Below are 23,167 nucleotides of genomic sequence, written 5' to 3'. Positions count from 1 at the left end.
TGCAGCTTATATTACTTACATATTACATATAATATATTACTTATTATGTTATTTGTGAAGACACGTGTTCTATAGGCGGAGTCAGAGCGCGCGTGATAACAGGCTTGGGCTGATTGGTTGCTGTCCATGGTACCCAGTGAATAGGAGCAGATGGGGATAAAGCGGCAACAAGAGTACCTTTATCACAGCGGTTCACTGTTCACTTCCGTGTGGGAACCTTACGGCTAAAAAGGAAACATTACTATGGAGAGCACGGAGCGTCGCTCTCAGCATGGTCAGTGATGGGAGCATGATCCACAGGCAGGTTTTATTCTCTCAGGTAAGTCGCCGTGCAGCTTTTTATATCATTTGTCTAACCAAGAGGAAGAGTAGCTAATGCAAGGCTTTCCCACCACGCTAGGGCTATAAACATGTGAGACACCATTACCTGGGTGGCCAAAAGGGTCATAACGTAATCACTTAGCATGTTATATTTATATAGCATATTACATATTATGTATACATATACATACAAGCTATAAACACACCTAGGCCAGGTAAAACAGGGGAAAAAAATGAACTGTTTAGTATTTAAGTTGGACCGTGTTCAGCATTTCAAACAAAGTGTGCTGTTTTAGAAAAATATCATTAATTTAATCAGTGATGTGATGTGGTGTGGCCTTACCTGTTTAGTATTTAAGTTGGACTGTGTTAAGCATTTCAAACAAAGTGTGCTGTTTTAGAAAAAATCATTGGTTTAATCAGTGATGTGATGTGGTGTGGCCTGACATAAAGCAAAGGTATTGTTATCACACATCCCAAAACAAAATAAAACAGCTCTTAATCAGTTTTTATATATATCAAATGATGGTGAAAAGGAAAAAGGGAAGTCAATTTGATGTACGAATCAATTTGAGCTAAATAACTGATGTGTGGCTTCTTCTATTTCTGTTTGCAGAGTAAAAATAGACAGAACATTTGGCTATTTTGTGTCAGTCAGTTGATTGCTTGTTCATGGAACTGTTAAATAAAAGCAGTATTGCCAGTGGGATATTGCTTAACTAACCAGGGGCCTTTTGACCGATCTGAATCCAGTTTTGAACAGCACTGTGACATAAATCATTTTAATTTACTGAGCAGTCTCTGTCAGTCAACACTAAGGATTAACACAAACAATATATTATTAATCTGTATTATGTTTTTTTTCCTCTCACAGAGGTCGGTATATATAATAATTTATTTTGGTTTCCAACTTTTGGCTTTATAGTTTAAGTTGCAGTATTAGCTAATGTTGTTCTTTTGGCTGCTCCTTGTTAAGGGTTGCCACAACGGATCTCCAGGTCTGCATGTTAGATTTAGCACAGGTTTTACACCAGATGCCATCCCTGATGCAACGCTTCCAGTTTTATCTGCGTGGACCCGGCACTGAGAGTTACCTCTTCAGTGGCTGGGTTTGCTCCCCGACCAGCAATCAAACGTGGATAAAACTGGAAGGGAGATCCATTGTGGCGACCCTTAACAAGCAGAAGCCAAAAGAACAACAGACTACACAGCCAAAAGTTGGAAACACATCATTTTCAATAATGTCTTTTATGCTGTAGCATTACAGTGTAGCTTCACTGGAACTAAAAGCCTCTGACCTTTTCCAGCAGGCCAGTTCTACACTTGTGAAGGTTTAGTGGAAGATCTTGAGTGTCCTACAGAGAGCCCTGACCCTGACTCATCCTGACTCTGACTTAAACACCTTTGGGATGAACTGTAACACTGACTGCTTGCCAGACATCCCAATATCAGTGTCTGATCTCTCTAAAGCGCTTGTAGTTTAAGAGGAAGTTATTGATTAAACCAAGGGTTAATTTCAAACTTTGATGAATGATTCCTTCTTCATTAGGCAAAATCATACATTGAGCCTCAACCTACCTTATCAAAGTAGCTAGAACTAATTTTTCACATGACCATTTATGAATGAGTCTTCTGTCCATCTATTTTCTGAACCAGTTTAGTGGCAATCAGCCTACACACATGTGTTTGGCCTTGAGGAGGAAATCAGAATGATCAGAGAAAACCTCAGAAGCTTAGAGAGAGCATGCAATCTCCACACATGTAGGTAGGGCAGAGGCAAGAAGCAAAACCCTGACCCTGGAGGTCCATGCCAAACATGCTACCACTAAGCTTAAATGCTCTACCAGATGCCCTTTCTATGAAAATCCTGTTAGTTCCATCCCCATAATTCAATGTTGATCATAAAAATCAACATTGGATTATGGGGATACGTTTGTGATTTTTCTTATCATTGTCAAAATACACGACTTTTTGTCAAGTAAATAAATGTACATTTTGTAAATTAGCTGACTTGAAAGAAAGCAATCCAAAACTAATGATGAGGACAAATAATTATAGACGTTCAATAAGGAGAGAAATGACAAGAGAGTGAGATGAAATGAAATGGTACCCTAGAAAAGGAGAAATAGTTAGTAAGCGTCTATGGCTGCTGATGCACTGCGATGGCTGAGCTGCATTACTGGGATTTAGCATTTGCTGTGCCTAGAAGAAAAGCTGTAACTATTTTGCTATTATTTTGAGGCATTTTTTGGAGGTATCTAAATGTAAATCAGAAGTGCTGTAAGAACATTTTTTTTTGTAGGAATGACATTTATGAACATACTTTGTGAGTGTAAAGAAAATGAGCCTTGCTGGAATGAAATCTGATCAGGGGTTTTGTAGCTTCCTTTGGTGTATGAAAACATTTACAGACACATTCACTAACAATTTAGTGTACGAAGCATTCTCTTCATATTACTGTCAGAAATTTGGAACTTTCAAACAACAAAAACAATTTCCATTCACAAAACCCCTATTAAATATTACCATGAAATAGGACCTTTCCTTTTATATGATATACTTCTATTAACACAATATACTTTTTCCTCCAAACATTTATATATTTATGTATTCATTTATTTGTCTTTTAAAATGATCAGCCCCTACACAATTGTTTCACAGTAGTAGGAGAACTGAAAGTCTAAGAGAGAACTTAAAAATATCAGCACTCACATTCTTCCTGTCATGGCTATTTAGGCTGGAGAAACTTGTCTAGGGATTTTGAACCAGTCTTCGATGCATTTCAAGATCATTTATATTCTTAGCATTGTGCATGCAGACTTCCATCTTGCATTTAGACCACAAGTTTTAAATGTTTATATGATTAACATGCCAGCTAATTGGTTCATTGCTTGAATGTGTTGAATTTCAATGTTTTTAACTTGTAATTATTCAGTGCCTCCAGGATTTTCTGTGATTGTTGCAGCCTAAAATGCTTGATTTTTTAGCTTTTTATTTTATTTTATCATTTTTTTTATTTGCGATGCAACTTGCAGATTTTTTATGTTTTTTTGTGCTTTTGTGGTAAAATACTTCTTTTTTTTTTTTTTAAGCAGAGGGCTTCAGCTGAATGTGTTTAGTGATTATGTCACACAACGCATCTTGGCCCAAATTTGCAAAATTGTGAAAAAACTCCTGGAGGGAGTCATTATTTGTAATTAATTGGTCTGTGTTTTCAATGAGCTCAAGCTCAAAGTGGTGAATGTTGGTAAGTGAAGGATAGACTATTGCTAAGTGAAGTAAATAGACTATTGCTATTTACTTTATGGCTTTATGGCTACTTTATAAATTACAACTTTTAACTCCTGACTATTATTATTATTATTATTATTATTATTATTATTATTATTATTATACGTAGTTGTAGTAGTACTATTTATTTGTTTGTTTGTTTATGTATTTATTTGAAAGCATTAGCATCTTCTACCGCTTATCTGGGTGAAAGCAACATGCAGGTTTTTAATTATTATTATTATTATTATTATTATTATTATTATTATTATTATTATTATTATTATTATTATTATTGGAAATGGGCTAGAAAGCATACTGCAAAGAATTGCATGTAATGAAAACAATTTGTCTTTATAGAACGCTCTATACAGACTGACTGGTGAGTGCCAGAGGCGCTGGTTAATAACCTTATAAGAACTTCTGTGAAGATTTGACCTATATAGATGACAATGCTATCCACACACATTTAGACACAAACACACATGCTTCACAACACTCTTCTCTGCTGAAATTGTAATGTAATGTTTTAAGGTTGCATCATTTCTCCAAGAACATGTTTTGATTTGCCAGAGAATGGGTTTCTGCTTAGGCGCCTCACTTATGTACTGTACAGTAAAAGCAATTTACTAGGAAAGAAATAGGAACAAGCTTAAAATGTCAGAACGTTCATGTCATTTAAATTATATATGTTAAGGATGTTAAGCTTGAGAAGCTATTAGAGTGCATTCTGAATGGGTCTGTAAGCAGTAAATTTTTTTTATGAACAGGGAGTGTCTCTAAGCCAGTGTCAGCTATCCACTTGCTTATTTCTGCTTTAAGGTATGAACAAGTATGAACAAGGAATACAGCAAGTATGTACAGACTTTCATTGTAAGCGAAAGCTATGTTGTCATGTATGTGTACGTGTGTGTGTGTGTGTGTTGCTTACCTGGGGAAGAGATTAAACCAGGATGGACTATGGGAAGAAGGCAAGCCGACAAAGGCATTGTGATGCTCTGGCCAATGTTCTGCTAGGGAACTTGAGTCCTGACATTCATGCGGATGTTAATTTTGACATGTACCATCCAAAGTAAAAATTGCTGCAGACAAAATGCGCTCCTTCATGGCAAACAGTTTACCCTAATGGCAGTGGCCTCTATCAGCAGGATAGTGTGCTCACCTGCTACACTGCAAAAATGTTCAGGAATGGTTTGAGGAACATAGCATGCAAAGTGTTCACTTAAACTCCAAATCTCGAATCGATCGAGCATCTGTGGGTCTTGTGGAGTCCATGCCATGGTTGGTCAGAGCTGTTTTGGCTGGACACGGTGTGGACCTACAGTATACAATATTAGGAATGTGGTTGAAATGCTATGATAGATCAGTGTATAGCCATTTCATACCCTGAAGTCAAATGTTTGTCAGTGTTACATTTGGTCATCATTAAATTCAATTTCAGAATGTATAATTAATATTCCTCCCTTCATTCTCTATTACTGTATTATTGTTCCACTGTTGTTTAACAGCACATCACTCTGTTTTCTTTAAATATTTATAGGGAGTGTTTCTAACAGGATTGCACAATTTAAGTTCTCTAAGACAAAGCCAGGATCATTCACATATTATTGTTTAACACTGTTAATGAAATCACCCCAGGTGAAAATTTGATGATACACAAAGATCAAATATAAATTTTTTAATTGTGCATGATAGTTTGCTATTGAGTACAATCACAAAATACCACTATCAATTATCACTCAGGAGTGGATGACTTCCAATTGATGGTTCTTTTCATGGATTCTTTCCCATTGTCATCACTTCAGGAGATTTTCTCTTTCATGGTTACCTCAGACTTGTTCAGTATGGTTCCAGATCTTCATGCAGATATAGACAAAAGTGCTATATAAATAAAATTTACAGGCTTGTCAAGGAGATAATCTTGCACAATACAATAAGTGATTTGGAATGGAATTTCAATGACACGAGATGTCTTATCTCATAGCAATATTATCATATAGCAGCTTGAGATCCTATAGATATCCCACATTTTTAGTAACACTGTACTTGAACCCATCTGCGCAATAAATGTGACAAACATGCCTTGACAGTATATAGTTATGTAGCTGTAAGATGTTGGACTATCATTACGGGAATGTTTTGAGATCAAATCTCAGATCCACCAAGCTGCCAATTATGGGCCACTGAGCAAGGACCTTAACCCCTTAACTGCTCAGTTGGATAAAAAGACAGATGAGATAAAATGTCTGCCAAAGTTTTCACCAGTTAGAATCTGGGTGATTACAGATTACAGCATTATAATTTATGATTTAGATTCATTGTTACTTCATGTCACTTGTCAAGTGTTGCGTCACTTTAACCTCTGATGAAATGCCAGTTTTCTTAGGATATTTTACTGCTAAGTGTATAGAAGCTGTAAGAAGATGGTCATGATGTTTGACATCACATACTGTATATGCTGGTGAGATTACCACTATATATCGGTGTATATATCATGGTCATAATCCATAGTGGGGGTTCAATAAGGTTTTAACATTCAATAAGGTTTTGCAACCAAACAAAGAAACAGCCAGGTATATTTAGACAAGTTAATGAACTAACACAGCACAAGTTCACACAGTACAGAAGATAAATAAAAGCAATGAGGGAACAAGGCTGGAGAAAGGACTAGGGGTAATAGGTTAGGGTAATATGATGTTCAATATGAGTGAACATGAACTATTATGGCATCTCATACTGTATACTTTATGTCTTTGTATGTTTTCTTCTTCTTCTTCTTCTTCTTCTTCTTCTTCTTCTTCTTCTTCTTCTTCTTCTTTTTCTTCTTCTTATTCTTCTTCTTCTTCTTCTTCTTCTTCTTCTTCTTCTTCTTCTTCTTCTTCTTCTTCTTCTTCTTCTTCTTCTTCTTCTTCTTCTTCTTCTTCTTCTTCTTCTTCTTCTTCTTCTTCTTCTTCTTCTTCTTCTTCTTCCGCTTCTTCTTATTGTTGTTGTTGTTGTTATTAGTTGTAGTAGTAGGATTATGGGACGCAACATTTGTTGCTACAGTACTCATTTTTAGAAAAAAGGTTCACTACAGAACCTTAATACCTTAAAAGAAACTCTTTTATGTTGAAGTGTTTCCATATCAGTAAAGATTCCAAGAACTCAAGTAAAAAGCAAAACACTTGAATACAATAGTCTTTAGTCGAATAATAGTATTTTTCCTCTCTGTACTGTATACACCTAAGTGCACAGAAGCTCTACCCTCTAAAAAAAAGACATTTTCCTCAAATGAGCCATAAAACCTAGACTATTTACTCCAAATAATGAGATTTCACAAACCATTAAAGGTCTACAGCATCTTATACTATCTAATGATCATGTAGCTACTAATTAAGACCTGCTAGAGATTTTTGTAAAAATCCTTTCATGTAGGGAGCAAAGAAAAGAACAAAGCGAGCACTTTGGAAGAAAGAGCCAGCAATTTAAGGTTACTGGAGGTTCTAGAGTGGAGAGTGGTAGTAATTAGCCATTAGACATGATGTGCTTTGTGAATACAGAGCCCAAAAATGTGCACATGCAAAATCTGAAACTTAGCAGTGATTGTGTGAGGTTATATGCGTTACAGCAATAGCAGACAGTGAATAATCAGTGAAATAATAATGATGGCAATAGCAGACATGGTGAAATGGACAGTTCCCTTTAACTCACAGAAATCTCGATTACTGAGAAACCCTAATAATCCAGAAGGAACAGGCATGTGGCTGCATGTCTTCTATGGCTAATGATGTCCTCAGAGCCTCGTTCGAGGATTTACAGTATTCGGATTTCCAGTGTTGGTGATGTAATAGATGTGACTGCACATTTCCTTCATTTCTAGACCGATAATATATAGGGAATGAAGTACATCTATCCTTATGTTTACCCCAGAATTATATTTGTATGCAAAAGTATGTCTGCGTATCTGTGTGTTTGTGGGTTCTTATAGTATATAAGAGAGTCAGCTTCTTTGCACTCCAAGTGTTAGCGGGTTAGAAAGCATTCATCCATCTTCAAGTGTGATGCGCTCATGCGTGTAGCACCAGTCCTTCTGCTGATGGAATTTCAGCCGGTATGACACTGCCACTATTTTACAATATGATTCGCGCACCTCCAGCTCTGCAGAGAATCACTGTGTATGACAGTTCATAATGCCATTTCGACTTTAATGTAATTTGTGAAACCCGCACTGAAGGATGAAAAATAAAGGCATCAGGAAAAATAAAAAAAATGTTTTTATAAGCATTTATCAAAAATGTAAGCACTTATCATTTCAGTCTTAGGGGCTTTTTACACCTGGTCACTTCATGCGTTTTCTGTGATCAGATAGCTATCTGATCGAAAAAAGACCAGGTCTAAATGCCCTCCGATACGTTTTCGAGACGGATATAAATCCGATGGTTCAAACCACTTCAGGAGGTGGTCTGGGACGCATTTCAGATGAAACTGGACAGGTGTAAATGAATGTGGTTGTTCAAGCCACATACGTCAGCGCTATACTCCTCCCAAACGGAAGTACGTCACTCGCAGGTGACTCGCGAGTCGTGCGTCGCGCCAGAAACAAATAACATGGACGACACACAGGGTTGGTTTTTGTAGCATAAACATCGTAACAAGTTTTTTCGTCTTCTTTTTGATTGCATTCTGAAAACTGCATACACCAAAGTGTGTTCCATTTCAATTACCCCGGAAATGAGGTAAAATATATTTGCATTTTGGGCGGGAGTAGAAAGATCGGATTGATATCCGATTCGCTAAGACGCATTTATGTGGCCTAATGTAAATGGAACAGTTTTAACAAATCAGATAGCTATCGGATCAGAGAAAACACATGAAGTGACCAGGTGTAAAAAGGCCCTTAGAGTAGGCGAAATTTCCACACATTCATAAATTCTGTTCTGAAAGCTACATTGGCTGCATATACATCCAATAAACAAATAAATCCAGCATTATGGATTTCTAAAAATTCTGTTATAACTATACAGTTAATGCTATATACTGTAGCATTAAAAATGGTGGCATGGGCGAAAATATCAAAATTTCATTTAATTTAATTCCGAATGCAGAGTAGGAGAATATCAGACATTTTGACATCCTGTATCAGATTACAAACTGAAATGATTAGATTTACATCCATTTTGTTACACCATGTAGTTAACCAGTGAATTGATTAAAGCATGACGTTCAGTGCATGAGGAAATCGTTCGTGTACTGTAGCTAGTGAGGTTTTATCTCATCATTAGCACACTTTTTGTTCTTTAATTTTTTTTTTTTTTTTTTTGTAACTACCATGTATGCTGGCTTCCTAAAACCTGATTACACAAAATTATGGTTATATATTTATATCTTGGTAATATACAGTTCGCTTATTCTTTCTTGAATTTGAAGTATCATAATATGATACGGGCAGGAAAATTCAATTATGACAAAACCTTGATTTTTTTTTTTCTTTCAGCAATTCAGCCACAGTAATAACATCTGACTTCAATAAGGTCTTCCTTCATAGTTTGACCTTTTTTGTTGTGTTTTCATAAAAGCAAACATGAGCAAAAAAAAAGTTAGTTAGATAATCGTAAAACTGCTAATATCTTTTAATTAATGTACTGATAAATATCTAAAAAAAAAAGCACATTTGTTTATTTCTACATACAGTACATTCGCACTGAGAGACTACACTCATAAAGACTCAATTACAGGCATATTACAGTTTAGAGAAAAAAAAATAGTTCCTAGAATTAATCAGTGGAAATGTGCCTCACTTTATCTGAATCCTCCTGAGCTGTGAATCTCATCAACCTCTTAATTCACTTAAATAATGCAGCAAGACATGGCTAAGAGGAGGAGAATCCTTTCTTCGGCTCTCAGGCTGTAACGTTATCACGAAGCACATTTTCTCAGAGATCTAATTTGATGTGTCGGCTTCTTTACCTGTGGATCCATCCAGTCGCAGATGGGTTTTCCATTCAAGAGCATCGAGACTATTTTAAGTAATGGATGTTTCAGCTTTTACTGTACTTAGTGTCAGGCTTTTGGTCTTTTTGGGGTTGTTTGGACAAATGGACAGAAGAAGGGTTTTGTGCACTAGATGGTACAGTATATGATCAGGATGAATAAAAAAAACAAGCCAGTATTAAGGGCTGTACAGTGACATATATGTCACCACATCCTACGAAACATTCTGTGTGATGAATAAATTTACTTTGCATGTGATACAGTTTTGCATTTTTATAACAGAGATGCTTAATAGTGTGAAGTAATTTTATTGTGCTTGCTGTTGTGTGTGTGTGTGGGTGTGTGTGAGAGATTGATGGCACACTGCTGTTATACTTGGTAGTACATTCTGTGATTGAAACATATGTCCTGGCTGCATTAAGTAATTTTGTCCAACTCCATTTCCCATGATTCCTAAGTAACGCACCCATAATTTCTACACAGCTGCTAGTTGAGCAAGTTGACGGGAAAATGAAGCAGTATTTGCAATTAATCCACAAAAACCCAAAACGAGCTCAAGAGGAAGAAACGACAGAAGCAACTTCACCAAATGATAGTAAGAGAAAAACAAAAAAGACAATTTATAAATACAACCTCCAGTGTTTTATTTAGAGTTTTTATTTAGTGATCTCTGCCCAGAGATCTGTTCTACTTTGGTGTGTAATGTGAAAGTGAAAAGTGAAAGTGACATGACATACAGCTAAGTAGGGTGACCCATACTCAGAATTCGTTCTCTGCATTTAACCCATCCAAAGAGCACACACACACACCGTGAACACACTCCCGGAGCAGTGGGCAGCCATTTATGCTACGGCGCCCGGGGATCAGTTGGGGGGGTTTGGTGCCTTGCTCAAGGGCACCTCAGTCGTGGTATTGCCGGCCCGAGACTCGAACCCACAACCTTAGGGTTAGGAGTCAAACTCTCTAACCATTAGGCCTCGACTTTGAGATGTTAGAGGTATTAGGTTTCTGCACTCCTCAACAAACTTTGTCTAAAAACAATTTTTAATTTTTATTTTTCGTGCCACAACAATTTGGCCTCAACCTCTGTAGCAACAGTGCTACGTGAAAAAAATGTTAACGTTCAGTATAGATTATGTAGCATGTCAGAGTGTGTAATATATTGAAATTTGAGTTTAAATAACTCAAGTAATACATTACTTTACATTTACATTAAATTACTCAAGTAATACATTTTAGTGTAATTTACGATAATTTCATGGTCATGGCAAAACCAAAGTGCATTCAGTTCTTTATCTAATGAGTGCTGTATTAGTAAAAATTAACCCAATTAGGTTATGATTTAGGGGGGCACGGTGGCTTAGTGGTTAGCACGTTTGCCTCACACCTCCAGGGTCGGGGTTCGATTCCCGCCTCCACCTTGTGTGTGTGGAGTTTGCATGTTCTCCCCGTGCCTCGGGGGTTTCCTCCGGGTACTCCGGTTTCCTCCCCCGGTCCAAAGACATGCATGGTAGGTTGATTGGCATCTCTGGAAAATTGTCCCTAGTGTGTGATTGCGTGAGTGAATGAGTGTGTGTGTGTGTGCCCTGTGATGGGTTGGCACTCCGTCCAGGGTGTATCCTGCCTTGATGCCCGATGACGCCTGAGATAGGCACAGGCTCCCCGTGACCCGAGGTAGTTCGGATAAGCGGTAGAAAATGAATGAATGAATGAAGGTTATGATTTATCTTTGTTTTCTTCTTCTTCTAATGTTCAACCATCTAACCACTCAACTGTCTTCTTCTTCCTTACAGTTGCTTTTATTTCTCTCTTCATGTTAGTTGAAACTTTGAAATTTGCATTGTGTGCGTTCGTGTTTGTTTGTTTGTTTTTTCAATGAAATGATTTTTTTCACCTACCATGAGCTTAAATTATTATTATTATAAATGAAAGCACATTCGGACTTTATCGGGAAGAGGAAAAGCAAATGATCCTACAGTCAATGGCGATGGGTATCGTGTAATTAAACCTGAAAAAATCAATGGTCATGTTCTTTTTTTCTGTGGTGTGTATTATCTTGTGGCTTTTTTTTTTTTTTCGGGTAATAGAGGTATATGATTGTACCGTATACTTATCCAAAAGGAGTCTGTTAGATACAGGAAGCATATAGTAAGTGACAAAAAATTTCCTACATACTAGGAAATGTTTGCAATATATTTGCAACACATATAAAAAAAATACATCATCTTTGGTGTATTTCATTGGATCTTGTTAGGACTGGATTCAATACAATTCAATTTACTTTTATTTCTGTAGTACTTTTAACAATGGTCATTGTCCCCAAACAGCTTTACAAAAATATGCCAAATAAGTGTATGCAAGATTTTTTTTAAATTACGTTTTCTTTGTCAACCAGATGATGTGCATCAGTTGTATGAATGTTGTCAGAATGTTTTATATATATATATATACCAGAACACCCCCCTAACCAAAAATGTGTCTACAATAAATAATAACAATTTAATAATTTAATAACATTCACCTTAAAACTGTGTTCTGGAAATTGTACAAGCATGGCTATTGAAAGACATCAGCTATGTGTATATGGTGTCGTGGGAAGCTGTGCGTGTGTAACCTCTTGACCCTTTCTTCAGGATTTGATGTGCTTTGAGTTGGCGAGTCATTATGCTGCTGCACCTGTGTGGTGTTAAGGTCAGTGCCCTTCACAAGATCTGCTCTTCATCCTCCTTACCCAGCTTTCACATGACCCCACTTTCTGTGTCCATCAAGTCTCTTGTGGTCATCTCAGCACTGAGCGTGTGTGAGAGAGTGTGATTTGTGCTTTTTATAGTAGGGCTTTTAGTGCTATGGATGTTCTGTGTCTCCAGCTGTGTCATTAGCTGCAATCACTTCATCCTTTCATTTTTTTAGATGATATTTCATTTGCTGTACAAATTCTTTCACTTGTCTTCTTGCTTCATTTGCAGTGAACCACATATTCCATTGCTCTTCAGGTTGACCCTAATTTTAAGGAAAGTCAAAAATTTTTTTTCTACCAAAGTTTGTTAGTGATTTAGATTTAGTTTGCTAGGCAGGGTTTGTTGATGCAAAGTGCCAGAGCGCAATCCAGGGCAATGAGCAGGTCTCGGGGACCTAAGAGCACTTAGTCGTACTCGAGGGCTTCCTCTTCATCCAAGGTGTGATAGGCAAGCTGGGCTTCCTGTAAGCAGTGGGGGAGCAGATTGGCCCATTCAAATCTCCACCAGACCTCCCAGACAGCTGTCCATTCAAAGGAGAGCAGAAAAGCTTGCACTTTGTCCTCGGCCGTCATCTCTGATAGGAGCCTCTGGGCGTCATGGCCTGGATCAGGGAGAGGGACAGCGGCAGCTGTGGAGACCCTTTTCATGACCATAAGCTCCTGGGGTTGTCATCTGGAGGTACTTTGTACTTTGTGAGGTACCTGGGTGACTGTATTCTGATGCACACTGGCCTCCAAGAGGTACAGCAGCTGCTCCATGGTGACTCGTGGTGCCTGGTGACTTGTGGTGCCTGGCATTGTTCAGTCCAGTGGATCTGCTGACACTGAAGAAGGCATCTGCTTTTAGTAGTGCCGGAAACATGCTTACATTCCTACCTCTTGCTGCGCTTAGTTTGCCTACTCTCGGAGGGTGAAAAGTTAGAGAATCCTCCTGATTGGCTCCTCCGGTTTTGGCTGCCCCGCCTCACAGCCACACTCAGGCACACTGTCCCTGGTGCTGAAGTGCTGCTGTTTCTTCAGAGCCACAGCATTTATGGGTTGAGGAGCGTGTCCGTGCAGCCTGCGTGTGTAGGCGTTTGCGCCACCACCACACTATACATTTACATATCATAAAATTAAACAAATACATGAAATGTAATGACCTACAATTAATAAAAACGTTTTAATTTTATTTTATACAATTGAGCAATAAAGGGTTAAGGGATGCTCAGGGGACAAGTGATAGGCAGCTTGGTGGACCTGGGAATTTTTCAAGTTAATTGTATAGCGCTTTTAACAGTTCCCATTCTCTCAAAGCAGCTTTACAGAAGTATGGAAACAGAAGAGAGAGAAAAATAATAAATATATATTAATAATAATAATAAGAAGAAAATAAGAATAAAAATAAATAAATGAAAATATATACAATTAAAATTAATTTAAAAAAGATTAACTTAAAATTTAAAATACTATATATCTGACTATCCCTATCCCTAATGAGCAAGCCGGGGGTGACAGAAAAACTCCCTGAGATGATATGAGGAAGAAACCTTGAAAGGAACCTTGGCTCAGAAGGGAACCCATCCTGATTTGGGTGACGCTCTACAGTAAATAGTATAAATGTAAATAATGTCCTTTCTACAAAAGTTTATAATAGTGCAACCGAAAGCCCCTTGAGCAACTAATGGGTCATCGTAAATGCTGAGTTCAGCGCAGACCTGATTGCTGATAAAGATCAGACCATACAATTGACTGACACAACATTGGTTCAAAAGAAGGCATGACAGTCTCCAGGTGGCTCCATAGACAACAATCTCAATGAGACACTGGCTGACCATGCAGATCAATCCCTGGCAGGGTGACCACCATGCGACGAGACTCCAGCCAGTGGTAGAACATCAGGATTGATAAAGTAGCTCCGTAAGGAGAGACGAGCAGACGATCTAGGAACTCGGAACACCGAGAGCTCGGGAGTGGCATACTGTATATAGCGCGACAGAGAGAGAGAAAAATTGTTAGGTATGACTGTATTCAGGTTATGGACAATGTAAAATATGTGCAAAGTGCAGACAGGGACTCTGGCAAGACTAGCTGAGACAGCATAACTAAAAGGCTAGAGCCTGAAGGTGGAACAGACATGAGGGCTTCCTGGGATGTAAACTGTCCCACCACTCCACAGTCTGCAAACCTGAGCGACTTGTGAGGGTGGTAAGCCGACACTATCCAGACATCCCAGTTCACCAAACACTCTATGCCCATGAAGCCTCTACATCTACTCCTTTATCTAAGAAAAGCTATTCATAAAAAGCTAGACTAAACAAATGTGTTTTTAGCCTGGACTTAAATACTGAGACTGTGTCTGAGTCCCGAACACTAATTGGAAGTCTGTTACATAACTGCTGTAGCCTTTTGTACTTGAGGTACTACCAAATAGCCTGCACCTTTTGATCGAAGTAGGCATGATGGATCATAAATAAACAAGAGACCATTAAGTGCTTTATAAGTTAATAATATTATTTTAATAATATTTTACAATCAATGCGAAACTTGATTGGAAGCCAATGCAATTAGGATAAGATAGGGGTGATATGTTCATATCGTCTGGTTCTAGTTAGGACACTAGCTGCTGCGTTCTGGACTAACTGGATCTTGTTTATGCTTTTACTGGAACATCCAGACAGTAAAGCATTACAATAATCCAACCTAGAGGTAACAAATGCATGAACTAGTGTTTCTGTAATGACATCATATTTCTTATCTTAGCAATATTTCTGAGATGAAAGAAGGCTACCTTATGGTATTATTTATGTGAGCTTCAAATGAGAGACGGTATCAATAATCACACCAAGGTCTTTTACTGCTGCACAGGATGTAATAGAAAGACCATCCAGAGTTCAGGAAAGCTTACTTCTGGTTGCCTGTGGACCTAGTAAAAGAACATCTGTCAGAGTTGTCAGAGTTAAGCAGAAGGAAGTTAGTAAGCAGCCACTGTCTAATGTCCTTTACACAATCTTCAATCTTATTAAGTCGGTGACTCACATCTGACTTAGCTGAAACATATAGCTTCGTGTCATCAGCATAACAATGGAAGCCAATACCGATTTTTACAAATAACTGTATATATAGGGAGAAAAGCAATGGGCCTAAAACAGAACCTTGCGGAACACCAAACATTACCTTAGTTTGTTTAGAATGGTCACCATTTAGATCTACAAACTGATATTTATCTGTCAAATAAGACCCGATCCAGGCAAGGGATGTCCCTTTAACACCATGTTCTAACATATCAAGTAGAATAGCATGGTCAATGGTATCAAAAGCTGCGCTAAGATCAAGTAATACTAGCAAAGAGACACAACCCTGATCAGAGGCCAGTAACAGTGTCATTTACAACTTTAACCAGCACTGTCTGTGTGATATGATGAGGCCTAAATCCTGACTGATACATTTCAGGGATCAAACTCACAACCTTCAGAGAAGTAGTCTGACACCGTAACCACTAGATTACCACATCCCCTAGTCGTAGTTTCTTATATCTTAAATAGTTACACGGTTACAGTTATACATTTACTTAAATGGATAGAATTTCATACAGTAGTGTTATACTAGGTCACCATACTGACTATCAACACAGCTGTGAGTCAAGATAATACCATGATTATTTTCACTACAACAGCTCGTTTGGGAATTTGATTGTGCTTCTCAAATTCTAATTTTATTGGTCTCTCTCACATGCACATACACAACTATACACATCTTGACATGTACACAGCGTTTTGTGACTGCAGTGACAAAATTTACATTAAAAATACAGAATTTACTTACATAGAAGCATAAAAGGAAAATATAAAAATATGATATAAATGATATAAAACATGGGGTCATTGTGGCTAAGTGGTTAGCAATCCAGGGTTTATAGATAATTCTCACTTCCAACCTGTGCACCTCCCCATGCTTCAAGGGTTCGCTCCGGGAACTCTGGTTTCCTCCCCAGTCCATAGACATATGCAGTAGACTGAATGGCTGTTTCTAATTAAGTACTAGAACGTTAATTCAGAATTTACTAACCTAAGCTCAGGATCAAACCCAGGGCCCTGGAACCTCCAGAATATTCACTTCCAGTCACAAGCATCTTGCATTTTAATACAAAACATCCATTTGCATCCTCCATGAATAAACCATCACTGACAAGGATTTCCCATTCCCATTTATTGAAATATGCCATGATTACGTAAGAGTTTATATCATCCAGGCATTTGGGACAATCAGTACTGCATCTATATTTCTTGTTTTTACTGATCACGAGCTCTCAAATACCACAAAGTAATGTGTCTAATTGTCTGAGCCAATTACATTAACATAGACAGAGACAAAGCCATGCTTGTAGTAACTTTATCTACATGAAGCTGTGCATTAGATCTACGAGAATGATTCTAAATGGCCTGTGATAATTGATATAAGCAGCTTTTCTCTCTCTCTCTCTCTCTCTCTCTCTCTCTCTCTCTCTCTCTCTCTCTCTCACTCTCTCTCTCTCTCTCTGTCTCTCTCTCGCTCTCTCTCTCTAGTCTATGAATATATTCTGCACTAAAGACCAGTAAGACATGGACTTGGCAACATCATTATAACATGTTTGGAATTTCTGTTTCTTTATTTTTCTCTACAGAACCTGTACCAGGGCAGGTTTCTGACTGCTATGTCCTCGCCATCCCGGAGCTCCCAGAGCCAGCGGCGGTGTAAGAACAGGGCACGATATAGCCTCACAGCTGAACAATGCCCCCCAATCGAACCCAGCAACCCTTTAACCCTGCCACGATCATCTAGTGACCCAGACCTAGTGTCTAGCCACAGCCGCTCCACCCTCACAGTCAATGCCTCGACCTACAGCATCGGACAGCCGCAGGACATCCTCATCTGCTGGGACATCAAAGAGGAAGTAGACCCCGGGGACTGGATCGGCATGTACCTGATCGGTGAGTTATCAGTTAATCTGTAAAAAGCAATCCAAACTATCATTAGCCCGTGGTAAAGAAGGATGCTTTTTTGTGAAGTTTGTTGTGAAAAAGTGCACTTTCTGTTCTCCTGTAGATGAGGTTCTGTCAGAGAACTTCTTGGATTACAAGAACCGTGGGGTAAATGGGTCCCATAAAGGGCAGATTGTTTGGAAGATTGATGCCAGCTCTTACTTTATGGAGTGTAAGTATTCCCTGCTCTTTCTTTCTCTCACTCTCTTAGTCATATTGCAGCTCAGAGAAGAAGCTGTTTTTTTAAGCATTTGTCTTATTATTTAGTTTGATATTAACTTCAGGGCAGAAATATATCAGTTGCTCCTTTTTTGTTGCTGTATGCAAAGACAAACTCATCTCTAAACATTAGGTATAACTGATATAGAAAAAATACATTTCATTCAGGATTAAATATATTTTACTGCTAGACCTTATTATAATATTTATATTATCAGCATTGTCACACTGCCATTATGCAAAGTGTCAAGAACATGCAAATGGTGCATGGTTACTTTTTGATTTATATCTCTGATTAGCCACAGTGTAAAGTATTCCTGATAGCTTGCCCGTTGCATAAGCCATTAGGACAAAACTCAGCATCTTTTCTTATTAGTCACTGTATAATATTTAAGTTTTATTTCTCCTATAAATTTGTTAGCTTAATCGGACATGTTTCCGTCATAGCACTCCAAGCTACATTGTAGGCTAGTAGACTTTTTTATTATTAAGTGCTACAAATGATAACAAGCTACTATTTGCAGACAAAGTTGTATTTTTTTAGATGCTTCCAAAGTACAGTATAAGATCATATCCAGTAAGGAAAGATAGTGAGCATCAATGCGTTTTGGTTTTTGCAGTGTATTGTGGCATGTTTTCGGGAGGGACCCTTCAAGTGCTCTGGAAGGACACATAATCTCTCTAGTAAAGTCTGACTAGCGAGGCTAGCATCGATGATATTTTAAAATGATGCAATAATACATACAGATAATACAATCTAGCACAATATCTACTAAACCTACAAGCAGAAAGGATTGGCAATGATACAAAAATCCATAATTGTTTTGTCTAGAGAGCCTGGAGACTAAAGTAAAACCTATATTAAGTCAGATTATTGCATTATCATGTCTTCATCTGTGGCAGTTATCTGTTGCCATGAATGTCCTAAGTGCTAACGGTAAATGGTTCAAACAGGAAATTGTTCCTCATTTATCAGGAGACAGTGGGCCAGATGTGAGTTGCTCAGTGAGCAGCTTGTGTGCACAGTGTGCTGTGAATGCTTTCGAAGCCATGGTAATTCCATATGGGGAAGTATTTAGCTTCGTTTAAGCATTTTTAGAAGATTTTTTTGAGACCACCACATAATCAAAGGCAGCCAGTATAAATGAGCTAGCAAAACTAAGCCTCTCATCTTACACACATTAAAGACACACATCTTACAAACATATAAGGTTTAAATGTTCGAAATCTACAGTACATCATAATTGCCATTATCAAATGTCTTAAAGTGGATTATTTAGGATTGCTTTGTAACAGATTGGTATAAAGAAGCGAGTCTGGGGCTGAATTCCTTCTTGGCTGTAGATGTAGTCATGCAGTCTATTAGTGACTGTCAGGTCCTTTTGTTCTATAATAAGGTGCATCTGAAATCCAGCCATGGGCATAATGAATCTGAACAAAGTGGATTAGGTGTCATTTTTTTGGATGACTCTATCAACTTTTTTTTCCAGTATGCCTTTGGAGGAGAAAGTAAAAGAAGATATACTAATCACACACTAGAATTGAAGTTTGGTGTTTTTTAGTTTGAAAGAAATGGTACATTTTTACTCTGTAGGACAGAGTCTATTAGTTTTATTATTATTACTGTATGCCATCAGTTAGACATTGTGATATAATGGATTGCTTGGCTCCAATTATATAATTGTTAGGCTAAATTTAGTTGTTATATTTTAGCCAACTCGTCTAATATAATGACCAGCCATCACCACATGTTGTACTGTGCAAGTATCTACTGATACAGCGTTCACACAAACAGAAACTCAAAGCGACACGAGTCAAGTCAAGTCAAGTCAAGAAACTTTTATTGTCATTTCAACTATATATAGCTGTTTCAGTACACAGCGAAATGAGACAACGTCTCTCCAGGATTGTGGTGCTACATAAAACAAAGACAGGACTAAGGACTTAGTAAGTAGTCCTAGCCACATAAAGTGCAACTGTGCAACCTGGTGTAAACAGTGCAGGACAAGACACAAACAGCAATCTCCATGTTCAATGTTTCAATTTTAGGTGCAAGAAAACAAATTGGTTCTTATGTGGAATCCAACAACACTGATAAACGTTATTACCATGGCAACCAGTATAGTAGGAACACCTACTGATGACTGGTGACTGCATGTGTATGGGATGTGGTAGCTCAGTGATTCAACTACTGATTGGAAGGTTATTGTTTCGAATCCCAGCTAGTCTCACCCACTGCAGGGCCCCTGAGCAAGGCCCTTAACCCTCAATTGCTCAGATGTATAAACTGAAATAAAAATATTTAAGTCACTCTGGATAAGAGTGTCTGCTAGATGCTGATGCTGTAAATGTTCTCTGCTAAATGTAAGCAAAGATTTAAGACAAATCTTAGGAATTCTGTTAAGTGCAGATGCTTGAATCCTATTTTGAAAATAAATAAATAAATAAATAAATAAATAAATAAATAAGAAGTACAATAATAGTAGGCCCATCTCATCAGTTGATGAACTCCTTATTCTCTTTTATGCTGAAATTAGATCTTTCTAGGTAGGAAATAAATGTTTAGGACCATCTGCAGGCTAAAGCCTCATCTATTATTTATAGTTATTTGTATATATACAGTAGGTGCATTTTTCTCTACACTTGTAGGAATAAGCTGAATTTTTTAAGTGTTTCTCTGTGGTTCTGTCATTTGATGTTGCTTAAAAAATTAAGAATAAAAAGAAAAATCCTAAAAGTTTTATTTACAACATAAATGCATTTAGATCTAAATGTCCACAAGCAGGTATAATTAACTTTTATTGTTTTACGTATTTAATAATTCATTATTAAATTTACCCACCTTTCATTTTTTAAAGTTTACACTTTTTCCTTTTTTTTCCAATTTTTTTTTCAACAAGCTAGCTATGACAGGGCTTCTTATACACTCAATTGAATCTTCATTTAAATGGCTGCTCCATGTCCATATAGGCTATATTTAGTTGATTCTTGCACAAATGGGGAAAAACAAGCTACCATTTTCTCACTATTCATTTTCTACATTTTTAAACTGGTGACAGGATGTGCAGTTTCATGAATACTTATTTGCTGGATGTCTCCAAGCTAGTAATTGTTTGCGTGATAGATGTGCCAACATTGGCAGCAAAGTGCGGGAAAAACAACACCACTCAAATGAAGTGCTGAGGCATACAGACCCTTTTTTTTTTTTTACTGCAAATAACATGACTTCTGCTTTAGAGATGTGTTTTATTTTCCTAAATTGTTTGGGATTGTTGAGTGTCTTCAGATGGGTTGCCAGGTGAAATCGATAGGTTTGCTTGGAATAAGTGCAAATCTGGTAACTCTTTTACAGTAGACTGATATTGCTTATATGATACATTGATGAGGTTATAGTGTGATGTGTTTCTGGTGTATTTTATAGTTCTTTTTCTTGCACAGCGAAATATCTGAGCAGTGTGACATCATTGAGATTTTCAGACTCAGAAGTAGTCAGTGAATGAAAAATAGTTTGTCACTTTAAGTTTAAGAAAGCCAAGTTCTCTTAAGCCTTGTCTAACATATCTGCAGTTAGTCATTTACAGTGTCAATCACTTGTGAAAGCTTGCAATTAGTGGCCATTATGAGTAAAGAAAATGACTAGACTGTGTAGTAATAACTAGTCTGGCTTCTAGCTGTGTCTCAGTATACTTCTTAGTAAGAAATGTACTTAACTTCAGAATTATGTCTGATCAGTGTCTACATTGTCATTAAATGTATTCATATTCTATTTCATATCTAACAACATGAAGCTGAGGCTTGTGTGGCTGTGAGACAGTTTTGGGTCACTGTTGATGATGTCCTAGCAACCAGGCCTTTTGGTTTCTTTCCTTCATCATATAGCTGAGACCAAGATTTGTTTCAAGTATTATCATGGAGTGAGCGGAGCACTGAGAGCCACCACCCCCTGTGTAACAGTCAGAAACCCTTCAGCTATTGTAAGTAAACACACACACAAACACACACACGCACACACACACACACACACATACACACACACACACACACGACTGTTGTTGACTATGACCCTTATAAAACATAAAAGATGTCACACAGGTGAATGAGGCTAGTGAGTTTGTGGCTAAAGGCAGAAATCCACAAAGCGCTAACACGGCTTGATGACGGATTTTGCAGAAGACGGGGTGAAAGGGTTCTATTATTTGTGTCAGACAAGACAGACTATGGATACCTTAATATGCCCAATTTTTCACAATAAATTAACATTTTTTATCTTTGCTCTCACAAAAAGATGAACAAAATAGTTATATTGGATTGTAGAAGCCAACATTCTGTTTTGCTTATTCTTTTTAGACAAAAATGTATTAATTGCTACTTCTCCTAGGGCTTTCGAGCCACATGCACCAACATCGGATATATTGTAGACTCTGTTCTTGCTATTACTTTTCTAAGCGATCAGAGTATCGGTACTCACGGTACCAGGTCTCAGAGTGGCCTTTTTTGCCATAGATACCCATTATAAGTTTAAATCTAAACCAAACTTGGCCAGCTTCTTTAGGGTAATACTATGGACAAAGCTTTAAATTGGTTTACCTACTGGCCTTTCGGTTTTCCCGCAGCCCCGCCCCAATATATGCAATATTTAAGAAACTTTCCACAACTTTGACATGTGATATATAAAAACACTCAGCACAATAAGGGGATTGCGTCACGGGTACTCAGGTGATGTCACAGGCTTGTATCCACTCTTCTCGAAAAGTACTGGCACCCTAGCATACTGGCTGCCATAGATAGTCACATTTTTGGTAAACGAGCTCAACCTTTTTCTGCTTGGTTTTCTAACTCTTTGATTTTTTATTTGTGCTTCTTTTTTAAAAATCTTTATTTAGTTTTCCATCATTTTCACGAGAAGCGTAGTTAGGGTAGAAAAACTGTCTGTCTGGCCCTAGAAATTATTACAGACGCAACACCAAAAAACATAGACATAATTTTCCATCACAAGATTTTTAAGATTCACAAACATTTACATTATGACTCCTTCATATTTACCTGCTAACTTGCGTGTATTATCTACGCTGGTATCTTTTATTAGGTGACCATTTTTTATGAAAATTCAATTCTCATGTCTAACATAAAGTTAAGTCTTTCCATTGAGTAAATTATGTTTACAATTTCAATCTCTAGCATTTTTGTTGGGCGTTCCTTTTTCATCCACTTTCTTATTATGGTCATTTTACTATCCACCAGTAGTATTTTAAGCAGATATTTACTTTACTATGTAAAATGAGGTAAAGGTTTTATCATGATATATGGTTTACTGTATATCATCATGCAATATATCCTCTATAATTTTTCGCCTTCCCATTAATTCTCCTAATCTTTTTATGGCACATTGCATTCTTTCTTGATTTTATGTAATTGGTGAGCAGCTTTTATTTATTCGTGTTATTGGAAAACCTCTATATATCCTCTATTTATTTTCTGTTGCCTCTCATTTTGTATTTTCAATCATGCTTTAGATGGTCCGCATTTTTATGCCATTGTTATGCCAGGCAACCCACTAATTTTATTCAGGCTGGGGTCCAACACTGAGAGTTAACCCCTCAGAGTCTAGGTTAGGTCCCTGGCCAAGAAGTGAACCCAGGCCATTGTGATC

General features: G+C 37.6%; 1 protein-coding gene across 1 annotated transcript in view; it reads left to right on the top strand.

Moving 5' to 3' along the window:
* The first annotated feature begins 212 nt into the window (after positions 1 to 212).
* The window catches only part of LOC132845250 (E3 ubiquitin-protein ligase HECW1), an 89,762-nt gene continuing 66,807 nt past the window's right edge, over positions 213 to 23,167 (top strand). Inside the window, exons 1-4 of the mRNA XM_060869171.1 lie at positions 213 to 319; positions 16,941 to 17,247; positions 17,363 to 17,470; positions 21,397 to 21,491. Of these exons, the coding sequence (XP_060725154.1) occupies positions 272 to 319; positions 16,941 to 17,247; positions 17,363 to 17,470; positions 21,397 to 21,491 (558 nt within the window). The 5' untranslated portion in view covers positions 213 to 271. The remainder of the gene's footprint in view (positions 320 to 16,940; positions 17,248 to 17,362; positions 17,471 to 21,396; positions 21,492 to 23,167) is intronic.

The sequence above is a fragment of the Tachysurus vachellii genome, chromosome 5, assembly GCF_030014155.1.
Source record: "Tachysurus vachellii isolate PV-2020 chromosome 5, HZAU_Pvac_v1, whole genome shotgun sequence".
Taxonomy (NCBI): Eukaryota; Metazoa; Chordata; class Actinopteri; order Siluriformes; family Bagridae; genus Tachysurus; species Tachysurus vachellii.
This window is presented reverse-complemented; position numbering and strand designations above follow the sequence as displayed.